The sequence below is a fragment of the Thalassophryne amazonica genome, chromosome 23, assembly GCF_902500255.1.
Source record: "Thalassophryne amazonica chromosome 23, fThaAma1.1, whole genome shotgun sequence".
NCBI lineage: Eukaryota > Metazoa > Chordata > Actinopteri > Batrachoidiformes > Batrachoididae > Thalassophryne > Thalassophryne amazonica.
Window position 1 is genome coordinate 13,066,852 of NC_047125.1, and position 22,883 is coordinate 13,089,734.

Below are 22,883 nucleotides of genomic sequence, written 5' to 3' on the forward strand. Positions count from 1 at the left end.
ATGTTATTAAGAAATGATCAGACAGAAGGGAGTTTTCAGGGAATACTGTTAAGTCTTCAATTTCCATACCATAAGTCAGAACAAGATCTAAGATATGATTAAAGTGGTGGGTGGACTCATTTACATTTTGAGCAAAGCCAATAGAGTCTAATAATAGATTAAATGCAGTGTTGAGGCTGTCATTCTCAGCATGTGTGGATGTTAAAATTGCCCACTATAATTATCTTATCTGAGCTAAGCACTAAGTCAGACAAAAGGTCTGAAAATTCACAGAGAAACTCACAGTAACGACCAGGAGGACGATAGATAATAACAAATAAAACTGGTTTTTGGGACTTCCAATTTGGATGGACAAGACTAAGAGTCAAGCTTTCAAATGAATTAAAGCTCTGTCTGGGTTTTTGATTAATTAATAAGCTGGAATGGAAGATTGCTGCTAATCCTCCGCCTCGGCCTGTGCTACGAGCATTCTGACAGTTAGTGTGACTCGGGGGTGTTGACTCATTTAAACTAACATAATCATCCTGCTGTAACCAGGTTTCTGTAAGGCAGAATAAATCAATATGTTGATCAATTATTATATCATTTACTAACAGGGACTTAGAAGAGAGAGACCTAATGTTTAATAGACCACATTTAACTGTTTTAGTCTGTGGTGCAGTTGAAGGTGCTATATTATTTTTTCTTTTTGAATTTTTATGCTTAAATAGATTTTTTGCTGGTTATTGGTGGTCTGGGAGCAGACACCGTCTCTACGGGGATGGGGTAATGAGGGGATGGCAGGGGGAGAGAAGCTGCAGAGAGGTGTGTAAGACTACAACTCTGCTTCCTGGTCCCAACCCTGGATAGTCACGGTTTGGAGGATTTAAGAAAATTGGCCAGATTTCTAGAAATGAGAGCTGCTCCATCCAAAGTGGGATGGATGCCGTCTCTCCTAACAAGACCAGGTTTTCCCCAGAAGCTTTGCCAATTATCTATGAAGCCACAGAGACACTTTTATTAATCAAATTAAATGCTCCCAGGATGAAAAGAAGGCCCGTTGATATTTAAAATTCTAGGGACTACCTGGACTTCCACGTTACTCAACAGGGGGACTGGCCAAAACTTAATTTATACAAAGGCAGATTTTAAAATCCTGATGTGTGCTGGCACAAACTGTCAAGATCTAAGGTCTTACTAGAAACGTCAGGTCAAGGATCAGGACTCAGGAAGTCCTGATTTAGAAACCGAGAGGGTGAGGAGAGACCACACCTCTGTTCTCCACCACAGCTGCAGAGATGGCCTGCAGGTTCTTGAAGAGCTTCTTGGATTCACTGGAGTGCAGGCTGCTGATATCACGCATGACTCGCTCATAGGCCTGCAGGATGGAGGTTTTGGGAAAACAAATAAGGCTCCAACAATGTAACAGAATTTACAAATACTGCACACTGGATTGAGACACTCCCCCCCCGTGGCGACTGCAGCTCGGCTGATCGAGCAAGATGGGCAATCAACTCGATGGTTGGTAGATTGAATCCCCAAGTGCTGCTGTGTTTCAAAGTCTACTTTAGTAAGACACTGAATCCAAAAAAAGTGATGTAAAGAAATGAATGCAACAATTTCTGTATTTCAAATTACTCCACAAAAATACTGGTGTTGGTTTCAATGGTTGCAAAAACAACTAGAACACCGCCCTCGCAGAGCTCAAACCTCCACCAACACTAATTTCCAATTCTACAAATTTTTACCTTGGAAAAATTTTTCAAGTTCAAAGTCCTGTTAGAAATGGCTTTTCATAAGCTAAATTATGTTGCAAGGTCGGTAGAAAACTGTGGTGACACCACAAAAAGTCAACTACTTCACGGAAGAAATAACCTCTTGCGGGAGAATCAACATCATTATTATAATTTATACTGAAGAATTATTTCCCACCCGCCCCAAAAAATGACATAAATACATGTACTGAAGGTACTGAAGGAAACATCATCTGTATAAATTAAGATCAGTCAGTTTGGTGTTTTTCTTCTGGTGAGTGACATCAGATTAAATGCAGATGTTTGTGTCACTGTGGAGGATCTTACCTCCGTGCACCAGGTCTCACACAACATCTTCTCATGCTGAGCTGAGGCATGACCCTGACTCAGAGAGCGCGAAGCCCTGAAGCAGGCACAAAAAAAAAACAAACAAACAAAAAAAGACACATAAATGATGTGGCTTCAAGCTGCGTAGGAGTGACATGGCAGCGTGTTTGTGTGTGTGTGTGTGTGTGCGTGTGTGTGGAACAAAAGTAGACAACAGTGCTCACGTGGGTGTGCACAGAGGGGGTGAAACTGAGAGCGAGACAAAGGATGAGATGTTTGTCACATTTTCATACCTTGACAGGACAACCACCATGGCGTAAAGGTCAATGGCACAGTCTGCAACTCTCTTCAGGACAAACTGTTCATCTGCAATAAAAGAAAATATCATCATATACACATTTTCTTGTTATTCCTGAAGAATTCCATCACAACTCCAGAGATCAGAGTTTAGAGCAGACATCGTTAATAAACATTTTAAAAGAAGGGTCAAGAGGCTTTCATCTGAGTCACAAGACTCTCACAAGTCTTCTGTATGTATTCGCCTGAAATTGTTGACCCCTCTAGGAACCATATGGAGATTCAAAGGGGAAGTCCAACTTATAATCACTGAAGGAATCATTTCAGAAAAATTCACTGAATAGTGATTTTGAACAGTTAAAATCAGCAGCTTCAAGTGGACCATGGAGGGCATTTAGAATGACTCAAGGTCAATAAATGGTATAGCAAGGAAAGAAAGAAAAAGTTACCGAGCAGTGTGCAAAATCCCATGGGGGAGCAAGAAAGATCTAAGGACTGTTCTTGGTTGGCACAAATTACTCCACAAAAATATTGGTCTTGATTTCAATGGTTGCAAAAACAACTAGAGCACTGCGCTCGCAGAGCTCAAACCTCCACCAACACCAGTTTCCAATTCTACAAGTTTTTACCTTTAGATGAAAATTTAGAGGAAAAGTTATTCAACAGAGTTCCTTGAATAAATCGAGAAGTGTGGGGGGAAAAAAAGAAGGCATTTTTTGGCCTTCTTGAGGGCCCACAGGGATTCAATCAGAATTTCCAACTGGTGTCTGGTCCAGGATGTACCCCGCCTCACATTTAGGCTCCCAAGTTAACAGCCCCCAATAAAACAGCCCCCTGTGACCCTTAATTGGAGTAATCAGACAGTCCGCTAAAGATAGCTTGTACCAAATTTCAGAGAAATTCTACAAGTCGTTTTTCTGATAAATCAGCAGAATCTTGTTGGCATTAGTCCTGTGGCCTTTGGTCTAAAGGAATAACAACCGCAGTTAACGTGATAATGCATGCAAAGCACACCGCCTATGACAACGCTAACCGCAGGGTATACCCCCCCCCACCAACCTACACAAAGACGTAATTTATGATGTCACCACAGAAAGTGCGTTAAGGTACTTTGTCGCTGTACTGTAACACAAACAGGTCAAAATACTAAAATGGTTTTCCAGTTATTTTGCTCTGGGTTGCTATAGTGTATTATGTATGGATCCACATGTTGATTTGACAAAAATTTTTTTTACACTGGATGCTCTTCTTGGCCTTGGTGAGATTATTCGGCTCCATTCTTATCTCAACCCACAAAGACAATAACTGACTTACACATGGACTGAAGCATGCTCCAGTTTGTCCTTTTACCTCTCTTCCTGCCCCCCGCGGCAGGCCCCCATTCTTTCCAAGCTGGCATGCGGCACGACTTCAGTTGCAGCGGCTACCAACACACTCACATCGCCTCAATTTGGAAAATGGACTGTTTCAAGTTTAGTGCACATAAACAATGTCAAATGTATATGTGTTGTCCTAATTCTGATGTGTGCCATTATTACGGAAACAAGTAATAATTATGGATTAATTGCTGTTTGTCTGTGGAATGTGAGTGCGGAAATCTTGTTGTTGTAATGACAATGATAATAAAAGCTATCTATCTATCATATGTACCCAATGGACGACATTCCCAAAATTGATCCTAAAACTTTTTGTGGGAATACTGAATTTTTTTTCCATTTTTATAGCTCCATAACATTCTTCTTTAATATGGTCCATCATTACTCAAATTAGCCTTGTTAAATCTTGCCACACTACTGATCCAACTTGGGTCCTGGATGGCAAACACATAGGCTGGTCCACCCCCAACACTCCAACACTTAATTACCACAGCCTGATGTTCCCTCACAATGCAAGTGATGTTCCCTCATCTGAGTCAATCTAAGTAACTGCTCATTTGACACAAAGTCATTCCACCGATACTCAAGGATCTAGCAAAGAGACCTAGTACCAAAGACGTATTGTCATCACCTTAGCGTTCAAGTTTCACAACCATACAGTAAGACAGGAAGCACCAGCACCCCAAAAACACGGAGCCTCATTCTCCTGAAAACCATCGCATCACCAAACATTGCCAAAGAGTCTCTTAATCTCAAATGCGCAAACTTGCCGATGATCTTCTTGCCGTGTTTGATCAGCAGGTCCTCAACTATGGCTCCGAACTGCTCGATGGCTTTAACTGTCTGGAAAGCAGGAAAACACAACATCTGACAATCTGAAGACAAGAAAAAAAAAAAAAAAAAAAAAAATAGAATTTGTCTTCAATTAGCTCCTGCTTCCAGCAGAAAAACCTTAACTACGCACCAGTTCACCACTCTGCACAAGTTCTGGGTGTACAGTTCCCTGCAGAGTCACACCCAATCCGAAACCCACCTTCCTGCAACAACAACCGGAAGACAAGTGTTTATTTTAGAAAACTGCATCAGTGTCTACAGTTTTAGGAGTTTGGGTCCGTGAGAAATTAAGAACTTTATTCTGACTCAGAGGACAAACTGCTGTTGAAAGGTATCAATCAGAATCCACATCGGTAAACTGTGTGTGTGTCTTCTGGCTATTGTGGACACAAACATCTTTTTAATGCGTCATACTGTTTGGATTTAAACAATGGCTGCCTTTGTGACAGATGGGAGGAAACAGAACCTTTTGGCTCTCTTGGAGAGTTCTTCGGTGAGCAGCCCGACGTTGCCGAGTGGATTCTTCATGGCCTTTTGCAAACTCTTCAACTGGGTTCCTGCATTCTGGAGGGAAGGACAAGCAGTGAGATCATCACCAGAACACGACTCACAGCGCATCGGTCATGAGTATTTAATATTTCTACCACAGAAATTAAATCCTAGCAGGCAGCTGAAAAATACAGAATTCTTGGGTATTAAAGAATGTGAGAAAACCCCGCTTGAATCAGCCATTTAAAAAAATTTCCTTGCAAGTTGTTCTACACTGAGATAAGCACGTGGTTTTCACAGATGAGGTTTCAGACCGCGATCAGGTAACACTTCCTGTCTGATCCGCTGCTGCCGAGATCGTCGATTTCAAACAGAACGGTTTCTCTTGCTTGTTGTGTTACCTGGAAGCCGTTGAGCGCCACAAAAAGTCTGAGGATGTCGTTGGTGCCCTCGAAAATGCGGAAAATCCTCAGATCTCTCATCACTCTCTCTACTCCGGCATCCTGCGGGAACACAGATGCATTTTTTCCCCTCTTAGACACAAACCTCTCTGTGCAGCAACTTCGTCTCAGCAGAATGTTGAGAAACAAAAGGGGCGTCGTATGAAAAACACATTTCTGAATTTATTTTTCACGTAAACCACAGAGAGAGGAAAGAAAGACAGAAAAAAAAACAGGCTCGGTGAAGTGAAAGAGTCAAACTGCAAACTTGTTGCGTACAGAAACACCTCACGAAGGAGGCCATTAAACAGCTTCCTGTGTGTGATTCCTGTTCAGGTTGACCAGGATCAAGTCTAGTGCACATAAACAATGTCAATGTGTTGTCCTAATTCTGATGTGTGCCATTATTACGGTAAACAAGTAATAATTATGGATTAATTGCTGTTTGTCTGTGGAATGTGAGTGCGGAAATCTCATTGTTGTAATGACAATGATAATTGTCATTACAACGACTCAGTGACCCCCTCTTACGGCGGGGGTCACTGAGTTCATCCAGTACATATGTCATCAGGTTTGTTTGCCGTGTCAGACAGCGTGACTTGTGCTGGCAGACCAAATGTGTATTTCCCTCTTGTAGCCACACACGTTCCACAATGTTGATTTATAGCTCCTGATTGTGTACAACGGCAAACAAAAAATATATATATATTTTTTAATGATTCAAGCACTGCTAAAATAACAAAAGGCATTAATGACTGAACTTTTGCAAGGTCTCAATCTACAGTAGCAACTATGATCATGATCCATGAAGACCATGTAGTTTTCTCCATATACTACGTTTGAGAATCTGCCCCTTGGTGGCCAAAGTTAAAACTGAAATATGCTACACGTTTTGAGGCGACTTTGTGTAACTCAAGATATCATGTAAACAAGGTTTCCGAGACTCCACCCCCTGATGACTGCAAATGCAACCAAAATGCACCTAAAGCCACCTTGACACTTGCACGAATTCCAGCCTCGCACTGGCACGCAATCTTGCATGCCAATGACTAAACTCATCGTAAATTCGGCGTGAACTGTGCGAGGCTGCGTGCCAGTGCGCAAAGAAAATTTCAAAATGTTAAAAATTCCTAGAACGCATAAATTTTATGCCACTTGCATGAACTAGTTGTGTGTTTAATCTGCGCAGTTAGATTGATCTAGTTACCTAGATAATGATTTGTTTCAGAGTGTAATAGCACTCCCTCTGCTGAATCACCTCTAAATTATTTACACATTATTCACTTTGTGTGTTTTTAGGAATCCGCTAGCTTAGCGCAGCTACTAGCTCTTAGCCGGTTTAGCATGGCGGCTTCTTGTGTCTCTCCCGCACTTTTCTGCTCTGGGTGTGAAATGTTTAGTTATTCCTCGGCCTCCTTTAGCAGTAATGGTACTTGTAATAAGTGTAGCTTATTTGTAGCTTTGGAGGCCAGGCTGGGCGAATTGCAGACTCGGCTCCACACCGTGGAAAATTCTACAGCTAGCCAGGCCCCTGTAGTCGGTGCGGACCAAGGTAGCTTAGCCGCCGTTAGTTTCCCTCTGGCAGATCCCGAGCAGCCGGGAAAGCAGGCCGACTGGGTGACTGTGAGGAGGAAGCGTAGCCCTAAACAGAAGCCTCGTGTACACCGCCAACCCGTTCACATTTCTAACCGTTTTTCCCCACTCGGCGACACACCCGCAGAGGATCAAACTCTGGTTACTGGCGACTCTGTTTTGAGAAATGTGAAGTTAGCGACACCAGCAACCATAGTCAATTGTCTTCCGTGGGCCAGAGCAGGCGACATTGAAGGAAATTTGAAACTGCTGGCTAAGGCTAAGCGTAAATTTGGTAAGATTGTAATTCACGTCGGCAGTAATGACACCCGGTTACGCCAATCGGAGGTCACTAAAATTAACATTGAATCGGTGTGTAACTTTGCAAAAACAATGTCGGACTCTGTAGTTTTCTCTGGGCCCCTCCCCAATCGGACCGGGAGTGACATGTTTAGCCGCATGTTCTCCTTGAATTGCTGGCTGTCTGAGTGGTGTCCAAAAAATGAGGTGGGCTTCACTGATAATTGGCAAAGCTTCTGGGGAAAACCTGGTCTTGTTAGGAGAGACGGCATCCATCCCACTTTGGATGGAGCAGCTCTCATTTCTAGAAATCTGGCCAATTTTCTTAAATCCTCCAAACCGTGACTATCCAGGGTTGGGACCAGGAAGCAGAGTTGTAGTCTTACACACCTCTCTGCAGCTTCTCTCCCCCTGCCATCCCCTCATTACCCCATCCCCATAGAGACGGTGCCTGCTCCCAGACCACCAACAACCAGCAAAAATCTATTTAAGCATAAAAATTCAAAAAGAAAAAATAATATAGCACCTTCAACTGCACCACAGACTAAAACAGTTAAATGTGGTCTATTAAGTCCCTGTTAGTAAATGATATAATAATTGATCAACATATTGATTTATTCTGCCTTACAGAAACCTGGTTACAGCAAGATGAATATGTTAGTTTAAATGAGTCAACACCCCCAAGTCACACTAACTGCCAGAACACTCGTAGCACGGGCCGAGGCGGAGGATTAGCAGCAATCTTCCATTCCAGCTTATTAATTAATCAAAAACCCAGACAGAGCTTTAATTCATTTGAAAGCTTGACTCTTAGTCTTGTCCATCCAAATTGGAAGTCCCAAAAACCAGTTTTATTTGTTGTTATCTATCGTCCTCCTGGTCGTTACTGTGAGTTTCTCTGTGAATTTTCAGAACTTTTGTCTGACTTAGTGCTTAGCTCAGATAAGATAATTATAGTGGGCGATTTTAACATCCACACAGATGCTGAGAATGACAGCCTCAACACTGCATTTAATCTATTATTAGACTCAATTGGCTTTGCTCAAAATGTAAATGAGTCCACCCACCACTTTAATCATAGCTTAGATCTTGTTCTGACTTATGGTATGGAAATTGAAGACTTAACAGTATTCCCTGAAAACTCCCTTCTGTCTGATCATTTCTTAATAACATTTACATTTACTCTGATGGACTACCCAGCAGTGGGGAATAAGTTTCATTGCACTAGAAGTCTTTCAGAAAGCGCTGTAACTAGGTTTAAGGATATGATTCCTTCTTTATGTTCTCTAATGCCATATACCAACACAGTGCAGAGTACCTACCTAAGCTCTGTAAGTGAGATAGAGTATCGCGTCAATAGTTTTACATCCTCATTGAAGACAACTTTGGATGCTGTAGCTCCTCTGAAAAAGAGAGCTTTAAATCAGAAGTGCCTGACTCCGTGGTATAACTCACAAACTCGCAGCTTAAAGCAGATAACACATAAGTTGGAGAGGAAATGGCGTCTCACTAATTTAGCAGATCTTCACTTAGCCTGGAAAAAGAGTCTATTGCTCTATAAAAAAGCCCTCCGTAAAGCTAGGACATCTTACTACTCATCACTAATTGCCAGGCTGACAGAGTCAGAGCTCTATTGAGCCGAGTATTCCTTTAACTTTAACTAGTAATGACTTCATGACTTTCTTTGCTAATAAAATTTTAACTATTAGAGAAAAAATTACTCATAACCATCCCAAAGACGTATCGTTATCTTTGGCTGCTTTCAGTGATGCCGGTATTTGGTTAGACTCTTTCTCTCAGATTGTTCTGTCTGAGTTATTTTCATTAGTTACTTTATCCAAACCATCAACATGTCTATTAGACCCCATTCCTACCAGGCTGCTCAAGGAAGCCCTACCATTATTTAATGCTTCGATCTTAAATATGATCAATCTATCTTTATTAGTTGGCTATGTAAATGGGGAATCTTCTTCACAGACTAAGGTTAATTATGGAGTTCCACAAGGTTCTGTGCTAGGACCAATTTTATTCACTTTATACATGCTTCCCTTAGGCAGTATTATTAGACGGCATTGCTTAAATTTTCATTGTTACGCAGATGATACCCAGCTTTATCTATCCATGAAGCCAGAGGACACACACTAATTAGCTAAACTGCAGGATTGTCTTACAGACATAAAGACATGGATGACCTCTAATTTCCTGCTTTTAAACTCAGATAAAACTGAAGTTATTGTACTTGGCCCCACAAATCTAAGAAACATGGTGTCTAACCAGATCCTTACTCTGGATGGCATTACCCTGACCTCTAGTAATACTGTGAGAAATCTTGGAGTCATTTTTGATCAGGATATGTCATTCAAAGCGCATATTAAACAAATATGTAGGACTGCTTTTTTGCATTTACGCAATATCTCTAAAATTAGAAAGGTCTTGTCTCAGAGTGATGCTGAAAAACTAATTCATGCATTTATTTCCTCTAGGCTGGACTATTGTAATTCATTATTATCAGGTTGTCCTAAAAGTTCCCTGAAAAGCCTTCAGTTAATTCAAAATGCTGCAGCTAGAGTACTAACGGGGACTAGAAGGAGAGAGCATATCTCACCCAAATTGGCCTCTCTTCATTGGCTTCCTGTTAATTCTAGAATAGAATTTAAAATTCTTCTTCTTACTTATAAGGTTTTGAATAATCAGGTCCCATCTTATCTTAGGGACCTCACAGTACCATATCACCCCAATAGAGCGCTTCGCTCTCAGACTGCAGGCTTACTTGTAGTTCCTAGGGTTTGTAAGAGTAGAATGGGAGGCAGAGCCTTCAGCTTTCAGGCTCCTCTCCTGTGGAACCAGCTCCCAATTCGGATCAGGGAGACAGACACCCTCTCTACTTTTAAGATTAGGCTTAAAACTTTCCTTTTTGCTAAAGCTTATAGTTAGGGCTGGATCAGGTGACCCTGAACCATCCCTTAGTTATGCTGCTATAGACTTAGACTGCTGGGGGGTTCCCATGATGCACTGAGTGTTTCTTTCTCTTTTTGCTCTGTATGCACCACTCTGCATTTAATCATTAGTGATTGATCTCTGCTCCCCTCCACAGCATGTCTTTTTCCTGGTTCTCTCCCTCAGCCCCAACCAGTCCCAGCAGAAGACTGCCCCTCCCTGAGCCTGGTTCTGCTGGAGGTTTCTTCCTGTTAAAAGGGAGTTTTTCCTTCCCACTGTCGCCAAGTGCTTGCTCACAGGGGGTCGTTTTGACCATTGGGGTTTTTACGTAATTATTGTATGGCCTTGCCTTACAATATAAAGCGCCTTGGGGCAACTGTTTGTTGTGATTTGGCGCTATATAAATAAAATTGATTGATTGATTGATTGAACACTGTGCAACCTGTTCGCAAATACTGTGTGTCATTGCGCGCAGGGCCTCATACAATTTACAGTCTTTGACAATGAGTTTACTCAGAATGGCACACAAGATTTATGTGCCAGTGTGCGGATCAAATTTGTGCAAGTGTTAAGGTGGCTTTTCAAGCGTACCATCTAATGGCACGCGTAATTGTGTGTCAATGCAGGGATCAAATTCACACAAGTGTCAAGGTGGCTTAACAGTGAACCTCTGAGGTTTTTGTGAGGTGAGCTTGTGTATCAAGTTTCACCTTGACACATGATGACTGTCAAGATATCATCTATACGTCAACCCACACTAGTTCCGAGACCTGATCTGCCTTCCGCGACATAGACAAAATCTGATGCATGTCAAAAAAAGATACGCTGCAAAGCAAGAAAACAGGAGCCCAAAATCTAAAATCACCAACAGGAATTACTACCAACTCACAGTTATCTTATGTATTTATTCTTTTAAAAGAATCTGGCCAGGTTGTCAAACGTCAACAATGAAAACTCACCTTCATGAAGCCCATGCCGCCCAGAACCTGAATGCACTCATCAGTCACCGTCCATGCTGCTTCCTGACAAAAATCAAAACAAATGAAAATTTTATTTTATTAAATTACTGCCAATAAAACATTTTCCCCCCATTTTAACCAAGTCCTGGAATAATAATACATGAAAAGGAGTTCTGACATCACTGTAGATCTGCTTTCACACCTGACTGCTTTGGTGCAAAGCAAGGGCAGACGGAGATTAAAACCAAATGTCTGAGACTACAGCCTTGCAGTACCCCCCAAATTTAATTTTAAATGTTCACATCTAAGAGCTTTGATGTTGTTCAAATCTGTGGTGCAGCTCTTGTTTGATGGCACAGCACTGAGACCACCTGTGCACGTGGTCCTTCCGAGTAAACAATTCGCTTTTGAAGCGCGGGGGGTGGGGAGGGGAATCTAAACAGGTTTCTTACAGAGGCAAAGATCTTGCTGATGGCAGCTTCTATCTGGAAATCAGTTGCTCCACTGTCCATGTTGCCGCTGATCATGTAGGCCATCGACTGCGAAAAGAAAAAAATCCAGGAACAAGTAAACAAATGCCAAGTTGGGCTGCATGCAGAGGGGAAAAAACAAACCACATATATCACTGAGCAGTGAGGCTCAACTGAGCATTCGATCTGATTTAGGATCAGTTATGTTTGACTGACCTCAGTCACGTACTGCAACATGGTCATACGTGCCATCTTCTCCTGGATTACTCCGTAGCTGTGGATTTTGTTCCCAAATTGAGTTCTGTTGGCTGCATGGTCGACCTGATGGGGGGGGGATAACCAACACACAAGACAGTAGGGTTTTTTTTTTTGTAATTAATCCATCACACTAACAGAGACAGTAGAAGTTGAGGCCCTCTTTATTTCCTCATAGTTAAAGAGTTAAACCCAAAGTATTAACAGCTTCATTTAGAGGGCTTCCGAACATGCAACGGCTATGTCATTAGTCTGTACAAACAGGAAATCAGAGATGGTTGTGTTAAAGTAGTTTAGAAACTGTAAAACTGCATAACAAAAGAAACTCTACAGACTAAAAAAAAAATTCTATTTTGTCATCTTGATTTCTCTAAGATGAGCGCTTCAAACGGGAACCAATGTTGAAACATTACAAACGCAATATTTTGCAAGGTGCTGTGCGTGTCTGAGCTCTGTATTAAGTTGTACAGTAGTCATCATCATCAATTCATCAATTTTATTTATATAGCGCCAAATCACAACAAACAGTTGCCCCAAGGCGCTTTATATTGTAAGGCAAGGCCATACAATAATTACGTAAAAACCCCAACGGTCAAAACGACCCCCTGTGAGCAAGCACTTGGCGACAGTGGGAAGAAAAAACTCCCTTTTAACAGGAAGAAACCTCCAGCAGAACCAGGCTCAGGGAGGGGCAGTCTTCTGCTGGGACTGGTTGGGGCTGAGGGAGAGAACCAAGAAAAAGACATGCTGTGGAGGGGAGCAGAGATCAATCACTAATGATTAAATGCAGAGTGGTGCGTATCATCTGCGTAACAATGAAAATTTACGCAATGCCGTCTAATAATACTGCCTAAGGGAAGCATGTATAAAGTGAATAAAATTGGTCCTAGCACAGAACCTTGTGGAACTCCATAATTAACCTTAGTCTGTGAAGAAGATTCCCCATTTACATGAACAAATTGTAATCTATTAGATAAATATGATTCAAACCACCGCAACGCAGTGCCTTTAATACCTATGGCATGCTCTAATCTCTGTAATAAAATTTTATGGTCAACAGTATCAAAAGCAGGACTGAGGTCTAACAGAACAAGCACAGAGATGAGTCCACAAGAAGATCATTTGTAACCTTCACTAATGCTGTTTCTGTACTATGATGAATTCTAAAACCTGACTGAAACTCTTCAAATATACCATTCCTCTGCAGATGATCAGTTAGCTGTTTTACAACTACCCTTTCAAGAATTTGTGAGAGAAAAGGAAGGTTGGAGATTGGCCTATAATTAGCTAAGATAGCTGGGTCAAGTGATGGCTTTTTAAGTAATGGTTTAATTACTGCCACCTTAAAAGCCTGTGGTACATAGCCAACTAATAAAGATAGATTGATCATATTTAAGATCGAAGCATTAAATAATGGTAGGGCTTCCTTGAGCAGCCTGGTAGGAATGGGGTCTAATAGACATGTTGATGGTTTGGATGAAGTAACTAATGAAAATAACACAGACAGAACACTCTGAGAGAAAGAGTCTAACCAAATACCGGCATCACTGAAAGCAGCCAAAGATAACGATACGTCTTTGGGATGGTTATGAGTAATTTTTTCTCTAATAGTTAAAATTTTATTAGCAAAGTAAGTCATGAAGTCATTACTAGTTAAAGTTAATGGAATACTCAGCTCAATAGAGCTCTGACTCTTTGTCAGCCTGGCTACAGTGCTGAAAAGAAACCTGGGGTTGTTCTTATTTTCTTCAATTAGTGATGAGTAGTAAGATGTCCTAGCTTTACGGAGGGCTTTCTTATAGAGCAACAGACTCTTTTTCCAGGCTAAGTGAAGATCTTCTAAATTAGTGAGACGCCATTTCCTCTCCAACTTACGGGTTATCTGCTTTAAGCTACGAGTTTGTGAGTTATACCACGGAGTCAGGCACTTCTGATTTAAAGCTCTCTTTTTCAGAGGAGCTACAGCATCCAAAGTTGTCTTCAATGAGGATGTAAAACTATTGACGCGATACTCTATCTCACTTACAGAGTTTAGGTAGCTACTCTGCACTGTGTTGGTATATGGCATTAGAGAACATAAAGAAGGAATCATATCCTTAAACCTAGTTACAGCGCTTTCTGAAAGACTTCTAGTGTAATGAAACTTATTCCCCACTGCTGGGTAGTCCATCAGAGTAAATGTAAATGTTATTAAGAAATGATCAGACAGAAGGGAGTTTTCAGGGAATACTGTTAAGTCTTCAATTTCCATACCATAAGTCAGAACAAGATCTATGATATGATTAAAGTGGTGGGTGGACTCATTTATATTTTGAGCAAAGCCAATTGAGTCTAATAATAGATTAAATGCAGTGTTGAGGCTGTCATTCTCAGCATCTGTGTGGATGTTAAAATCGCCCACTATAATTATCTTATCTGAGCTAAGCACTAAGTCAGACAAAAGGTCTGAAAATTCACAGAGAAACTCACAGTAACGACCAGGAGGACGATAGATAACAACAAATAAAACTGGTTTTTGGGACTTCCAAATTGGATGGACAAGACTAAGAGTCAAGCTTTCAAATGAATTAAAGCTCTGTCTGGGTTTTTGATTAATTAATAAGCTGGAATGGAAGATTGCTGCTAATCCTCCGTCTCGGCCCGTGCTACGAGCATTCTGGCAGTTAGTGTGACTCGGGGGTGTTGACTCATTTAAACTAACATATTCATCCTGCTGTAACCAGGTTTCTGTAAGGCAGAATAAATCAATATGTTGATCAATTATTATATCATTTACTAACAGGGACTTAGAAGAGAGAGACCTAATGTTTAATAGACCACATTTAACTGTTTTAGTCTGTGGTGCAGTTGAAGGTGCTATATTATTTTTTCTTTTTGAGTTTTTATGCTTAAATAGATTTTTTCTGGTTATTGGTGGTCTGGGAGCAGGCACCGTCTCTACGGGGATGGGGAAATGATGGGATGGCAGGGGGAGAGAAGCTGCAGAGAGGTGTGTAAGACTACAACTCTGCTTCCTGGTCCCAACCCTGGATAGTCACGGTTTGGAGAATTTAAGAAAATTGGCCAGATTTCTAGAAATGAGAGCTGCTCCATCCAAAGTGGGATGGATGCCGTCTCTCCTAACAAGACCAGGTTTTCCCCAGAAGCTTTGCCAATTATCTATGAAGCCCACCTCATTTTTTGGACACCACTCAGACAGCCAGCAATTCAAGGAGAACATGCGGCTTGTCACTCCCGGCTAAGCTACCTTGGTCCGCACCAACTACAGGGGCCTGGCTAGCTGTAGAATTTTCCACGGTGCGGAGCCGAGTCTCCAATTTGCCCAGCCTGGCCTCCAAAGCTACGAATAAGCTACACTTATTACAAGTACCATTACTGCTAAAGGAGGCCGAGGAATAACTAAACATTTCACACCCAGAGCAGAAAAGTGCGGGAGAGACAGGAGAAGCCGCCATGCTAAACCGGCTAAGAGCTAGTAGCTGTGCTAAGCTAGCGGAGTCCTAAAAACACACAAAGTGAATAATGTGTAAATAATTTAGAGGTGATTCAGCAGAGGGAGTGCTTTAGTTAAGGCACGTGAAGATTACACTGTGAAGCAAATCGTTATCTAGGTAACTAGATCAATCTAACTGCGCAGATTAAACAGCTAACAGATACAGCAAAACACCGCTGTGCTCCGGAACAGGAAGTGATACAATACCGCAGTGAGAGCCAACCACCAGTAGAGGCAAGCCAATAGTGTTCAGAGTAATAGTAGTGCTATGTGACTAAAAAGATTAATCCAGGTTTTGAGTATATTTCTTATTGTTACATGGGAAACAAGGTACCAGTAGATTCAGTAGATTCTCACAAATCCAACAAGACCAAGCATTCATGATATGCACACTCTTAAGGCTATGAAACTGGGCTATTAGTAAAAAAAAAAAAAAAAAAAAAAATAGAAAAGGGGGTGTTCACAGTAACAGTAGCATCTGCTGTTGACGCTACAAACTCAAAACTATTATGTTCAAACTGCTTTTTTTAGCAATCCTGTGAATCACTAAACTAGTATTTAGTTGTATAACCACAGTTTTTCATGATTTCTTCACATCTGCGAGGCATTAATTTTGTTGGTTTGGAACTAAGATTTTGCTCGTTTACAAGTGTGCTTGGGGTCATTGTCTTGTTGAAACACCCATTTCAAGGGCATGTCCTCTTCATCATAAGGCAACATGACCTCTTCAAATATTCTGACATATCCAAACTGATCCATGATACCTGGTATGTGATATATAGGCCCAACACCATAGTAGGAGCAACATGCCCATATCATGATGCTTGCACCACCATGCTTCACTGTCTTCACTGTGAACTGTGGCTTGAATTCAGAGTTTGGGGGTCGTCTCACAAACTGTCTGCGGTACTTGGACCCAAAAAGAACAATTTTACTCTCATCAGTCCACAAAATATTCCTCCATTTCTCTTTGGGCCAGTGGATGTGTTCTTTGGCAAATTGTAACCTCTTCTGCATGTCTTTTATTTAACAGAGGGACTTTGCGGGAGAATCTTGCAAATAAATTAGCTTCACACAGGCGTCTTTTAACTGTCACAGCACTTACAGGTAACTCCAGACTGTCTTTGATCATCCTGGAGCTGATCAATGGGTGAGCCTTTGCCATTCTGGTTATTCTTCTATCCATTTTGATAGATGTTTTTCATTTTCTTCACGCGTCTGTTTTTTTTTTTTTTGTCCATTTTAAAGCATTGTAGATCATTGTAGATGAACAGCCTAATTTTTTGCACCTGCGTATAGGTTTTCCCCTCTCCAATCAAACTACGCTGTTCTTCTGAACAATGTCTTGAACGTCACCGGATCTTTTTAGTCACATAGCACTACTATTATTCTGAACACTATGTAAATGCAAATTTTCTGCCTGCATCACACAACGTGCTGCTCCAAAAAATATCAGCATCACAAGAGTGAAAAGACAGTTTTAAAAACAGACAGTTTTGGGGAGGGAAAGACTCAATTAAAAATAAAAAATAAAAAAAATAATTCTGAGTGTGTTGACACATCAACAGGATGTGGTAAAACACAAGTGGGATCCAAGTTACCTCGAAGTAGACAGAAAGGGAATTTCCCCCCCAAATTTTTTGCAATCGACTGACACACTAGTGGGGGTGGGGGGGTTACATAAATGACTCTGGAAGATGGGAAAAAACCCTATGGTGCAACCAAGGATATATGAGATGTTTTATAAAGTTTAAAAAAAAAAAAAAAACATCCTTGTGCAGTCCTTTGATTCCTGTCTGGTGGGAGGAGTTACTCACGGCTTTAGCGATGACTCCCTTCATCGTGCCGGATAGGGCGGCAGCCATACCGAAGCGTCCGTTATTCAGGATGTTCATTGCCACCTTAAAGCCGCTGCCCACCTCGCCCAACACGCACTCAGCCGGCACGCGGACGTTATCGAAACTGACCTCCGCCGTGTTGGACGCCTTGATGCCCATCTTCTTCTCTGGAGGACCACTTGGGAAAAACAATGAGACGGTGAGACCCGAGAGGATGTTTATGTTTTTTTTGTGATGAAAGTGTGCTCACCTCGTCACTCCCCCAAAGCTCCTCTCCACAACAAAGGCTGTTATTTTGTCTGTCGACTCTCCCGTGTTTGGATCCATCATCGGTGTCTTGGCAAACACAGTGAAGATCTCAGCTAGGCCTCCATTACTGACAGGGAGGGGGGAAAATATTAAACAAATTGGGAACAATTCAGGCAGCATAGTGTCATGTAACTGAACCTACTGTGCAATGCTGCCACCTTGTGGTGAAAGAAACTGTGCATGCATGTGCTGTCTGTTCACCTGATCCAGAGCTTGCTTCCATTCATGGTGAAGTACTTTCCGCAGGGTGACCGGACAGCGGTGGTTCGAATAGAGGCGGCATCTGAACCGCTGGATGGTTCCGTCAGACAGAAGGCAGCAATGTGCTCGCCTGGAAGTTAAACGCATCAAACAGCAAGACCCGCGTTTATTTCTGTAAATAGAATTGTGCCTTTGTGGATAACTAGCATATCTGTGACCGTGTTACCAGAGGCGAGCTTGGGCAGGTACTTCTCCTTCTGAGCCAGATTCCCAAAAAGAAGAATGCCCTTGAAGCCGATGGACTGGTGAGCACCAAGACTGATGCCAATGCCGAGGTCGTGGCTGCCGACAATTTCAACCAGCCTGGCGTACTGTAATGTGGAACATCCAACACTGTATCTTACATAAGAACAGCATAGAACCAGAACTCCTTAGGCTACAAACACCCTCCAACGCCAAGATGTTAGACGCTAATAACTGCTTTTTCTTTTTTTTTTTGCTAGTCAAAATCTGTGGCGTAGATGTTAGATTCTGATGCCCGACACATTCTGTTGAAAGCTCTGACTGCAGTGACACAGACATCAGTGGACACTTTTAAAGTCATGCTGCTCCTTGATCAGTAAGATCAAGATGTGCTAACGAGAGGAGGGGGACCACTGTAAAGAGTATTTTCCCACAAGTACAGCATTTTAGAAGGAGAAAAACCAATCAGAAGGGAACAGTGTGGTTAAGTGGTAGTGGATGCTCCCAAACCTGACCTGACTGATGTCAGAACCTATGTTCAAATACCTGTGTATTTGTGAGGCCGAGGCCCCCCAGCTCAGCTGGCACTTGAAGACCGAAAGCTCCCATCTCCTTCAGGCCCTGCATGGTTTGATCCTCGATCTTCTCCAATTCATCGTTCTTCATGGGATCGTTTACCTCCTGACCAAATGAAACACAAACAAGGGTGAAAGATCAGTATAGATATATAAAAAAAAAAAAAAAACAAGGAGATGAGGTTTAAGTTGGAATGGCAGCAATGAAATACTTGAAAAGATTGTGGAAGCACTCCTGATAGTCTCTGAAAAATCAATGAGTTACAACATATTCTGCTGGTTATTGACAGCCAGTCAATACTTTTTGACATCACTTTTAGCTAATTATATCCAGTTGAACCCAAATTAGCACTGGTTTCGAGCAGATTAAAACAGTCAAAACATGATGACCTCAGATGTTGCCAGTTTGAAGTCATTTTAAGATATTTTACTAAGAATAAGAACAGCATTCTGGGTTCATCTTTGCTGTAGAAGTTAAAACCAGTCTAACACCTTAATCCAAATGAAATACAGGGCAAAGTCTCACATTCGAGAAAGTGATTTTCACCAAAATAATTCCTGATAATTTGTCTATGAGTGAATCAATTCAATAATTTATTGATAAAGCTCTGGATATAGTCAAGGGTAATACAATGTGTTGACTACAAAATTACGTACATAAGAACTCAAGCTGACTTATTTTACCTCGAAGAATTTGCTCACAGGCCCCACAAGCTCTCGAAGAAACTGCTCCTGCTCCCCGTTGAGAACTACGATGCAGAAAAAAGTGCTTATGTGACAATATTATTTAATTTCCATATGTCATATTTTCACAACTATAGATCTGGGGTTTACCTGAGGGGAAGGGAAACACCTGAGCTGTATTAAGATGCCCCTTAAAAATGTTGACAGCAAATGATGTGGATTCCTGTACGAAAATACATTTTTTTATATATATATAAAACCCATAATGATATATTTGCAACCGACTGTCAACTTCATGTCTGTTTGCCCTCAAAATGCAAAGTGCAACTTCAACTGAAGTTGGTGCATAATCTCAGCAAACAGTACTCTCATAACACAGATCACAGGTCAATTTCAATAAAACTTGGTGGATAAACTCAGTGGCCTGTCTTCTTGAAACAAAGGTCATGTTACGGTCATAGGCCTGAGGACAAGGGCAAATCAGAGGTCAGCAGCTAAAATACATGAATGACCATATCCAACAAACTACATGTGATAATGAAAGACATTATTATCATGGCTGGCTGACTGGCTCTGTCCTGGAATACACTGTGACCCCATAGATGTGGTGGGTGAGAGGAGGATATTAGCTAAGCTGACATCAAATTATGGACAACACCTCTCATGCCGCGTTCACACCGCACACGACGCGGGCGACGGTGGTGACAGGTTGCCATATAATCCCTATGGAAGGATGCGTTGCGGCGCCACACAAGTTCAAGCCACGCAACACGACGGACACGAATGAAGCAATTTTGAGCGATTGGTGCGCTTGTAGTGCGATATCGCGTCGCCCTCCTCCCCAAGTTGAAAAATCTGAACTTTTTCGTCTTGTCGTGTCGTGATGACCAATGAGGGACTGGATATGTAGTGATGTGGAGATGTCTGGAGTATATACTTGATGTGGACGTGTCCTGTGTCTGGCAGCCAGCCTGTGAGCAGGACTTATGTCCCTTTTGTCCTTTATTTCAGTTACGACAGAGTTTGAGGGGAGAGGGAGCAGCTGCACCACAGCAGCAGCAGCTTTTTTTTTTTTTTTTCCCCCACGTGCGCGCGCGAACGAATGGTCTGTAAAGATAATTTTATTAACTACGCAGATGTATGATAAAACAAACTGTGACTGGTTTATAACACAATGATGAGAGTTTGAGGGGAGAGAGAGTGAGGAACTGCAGGGGCAGCCAGTTTTTTTTTTTTCTTTGTTTATATGGGAGCGCGCAAACGAATCGTCCGTGAAGATAATTTTATTTTCTACACAGATGCATAATAAAACAAATGGTGACTGGTTTATAACACAATGACGACAGAGAGGGAGGGGAGAGAGAGCGAGGAACCACAGCGGCAGCCAGTTTTTTTCTTTGTTCGTATGTGCGTGCGTGAACAGGACAGGAGGTCCTCACACTGGGTCCTGGAGAGGCAGAAGTACCGCTGAAAGTGGCCGTCATGCAGACACAGCTCCTGCAGCAAATGATCAAACTCCCCGAATTGGGAACGTCTCATGAGGATATTGTGAACCCAGCGACGGCGCCGCTGGCGACGTTTGTCAGCTTTCCACAACAAATAGAGCACAGAAACTCGCTCCGTGTGATCAAGGTCCAGCATGTTGACTCGACGGCGAGCGGAATGGAAGCTCTTCCTATTTGATGACGCAGGCCAATTTTCTCAGCGAAAGTTTCCGCAAGCAGAGTCACACCCCGGGGGATGGTGGCGCGTCCATCGCCAGGTGAAGGAAGCGAATTTGTGGCGTCACGTCTTGTGCGGTGTGAACGCGGCATCACCCCTTACATGAAACTGTTGAGATTCCTCCACCCTTGGTGCAAAACAGAACACATCCGCAGGTCATTTATTCTAACTGCAGTCAGACTGTATAATACCTCAAAATGTTTCTGGCACCATAATCACCTGCTGTTTTTGCACTATCAACTACATCTACCGTCAGCTTTTGTGCTTTATTACATGCACAACTGTGCAATAATTTTACCATATCTATACCTACTTATACTCGCTATATTCTATTGTTCACATCAGTATTTATTCACCCACCAGCAAACATCGCAATATACTTGAGTCACCTTTCTTTAATGTAAATATTTTTCTTTTTCTTTACTACTGCAGGACTCTTGCTGCTACAACAAGTGATCTTCCCCCATGTGGGATCAATAAAGTTTTATTTTATCTCAACTTTTTTGCTTGTAATTCTGCTCTCTTGGGGTTAGGAAATCTATCACACTTATGACAATCAAAAAATTAGTGAGTAGCAGCAAGGCAATGCAATCTGACACAAACCATATCATTTGCAGCCAAATGCAGGTGGCAACATAAAAATGGTTACAAACATAACATACAGTCACGACTGCCTTCTTTTCCGCTTTGGAAGCTGCATCACTTCCTACAGCTGCTGGCTTCTCCAACACCACCTAGAAGAATAAATATATCCGCTAGTAACTACAAAACAGAATAAAAGACCAAATCAGAAACTACACAAGGAACACTTTTGGACCAACAAAAGTAAAAAAAAAAAAAAAAAAAAAAAAAAAACGTCAATGGGCAAGTGGGTCAAATAACACTGACATCCTAGTCCAAATGAAATACAAATTTACGTTTTTTTTTTGTTAATTTAGGTGTTGATATGTAGCACTAAGAAACTGCATCAACAGTGTCACCTTTATGACGCAGAGTCACGTGACACTGAACTTTGCCCTACTTCCAGCTAGAGGTGTCAACACCAAGAAATTCCGACAAAAACCAAAAGCAGATGCACAGAAAACACACAAAACAACCATTGCTGAGCAAATAAAGCAATAAAGAATAAAACTAATTTCCACTGTGAAAATTTAAAGTACCTGGGCAGACTGGTCTGCGTAAAAACGAACATTCTGTACGTCAAACACAGCCAAGGCCTGACGATTACCTCTGTATTACAGACAAGATATAAATATTTACAACATTTTGATGTGACAGAAACGACAAATCTGGATTTAGCAACTTAGTACGTACCGACATAAACTGGAACGAATCCTTACAGTGCTGTACAATGCGAAAGACTGACCGGCTTTACGAAGCATTTTCGCACACTTGGGTTAAAAAAAGCAGAGGATATAATTAAAAGACTGAGGATAAATTACAGATACATGCAACTTGCACAAAGCGGAGAGGTTAGCAGCTAGCTATACACAGCACGTACGAACGAGGCGCGTACCAAAAAACGAAGCAGTGTATCGAGACTTGCTTTGACGTTCCAATGTGACGTCATTTGCCCCACAAAACCATTTTTACATTGTAATCCAGATATTAAATCAAGCATTATTTTATAGATATTACATAATATGTAGTTTTACTTTATGCCAAATAAAAATAAAACATTAAATATTGTATGGCCTTGCCTTACAATATAAAGCGCCTTGGGGCAACTGTTTGTTGTGATTTGGCGCTATATAAAAAAAAAAAAAAAATTGAAATTGAAAATTGAATTAAAGCGATAAACAAAACCAGACTGAAGATCTCCCTTTAGT

General features: G+C 41.6%; 1 protein-coding gene across 1 annotated transcript; it reads right to left on the bottom strand.

Annotated features, from left to right (window-relative positions):
• Positions 1-861: 861 nt before the first annotated feature.
• On the bottom strand, positions 862-22,574 carry acadvl (acyl-CoA dehydrogenase very long chain). Its single transcript, XM_034164522.1, has 20 exons — positions 22,369-22,574; positions 22,215-22,284; positions 21,717-21,788; positions 19,483-19,555; positions 19,333-19,397; positions 18,620-18,754; positions 18,057-18,201; positions 17,831-17,960; positions 17,571-17,696; positions 17,300-17,498; positions 11,951-12,055; positions 11,717-11,803; positions 11,265-11,327; positions 5,458-5,559; positions 5,034-5,131; positions 4,698-4,770; positions 4,504-4,576; positions 2,354-2,426; positions 2,061-2,136; positions 862-1,357 (listed from the first exon to the last, which is right to left on the bottom strand). Exons 1-20 carry the CDS (start codon positions 22,434-22,436, stop codon positions 1,220-1,222), a joined length of 1,971 nt encoding a protein of 656 aa, XP_034020413.1. The 5' UTR covers positions 22,437-22,574; the 3' UTR covers positions 862-1,219.
• Positions 22,575-22,883: the final 309 nt, after the last annotated feature.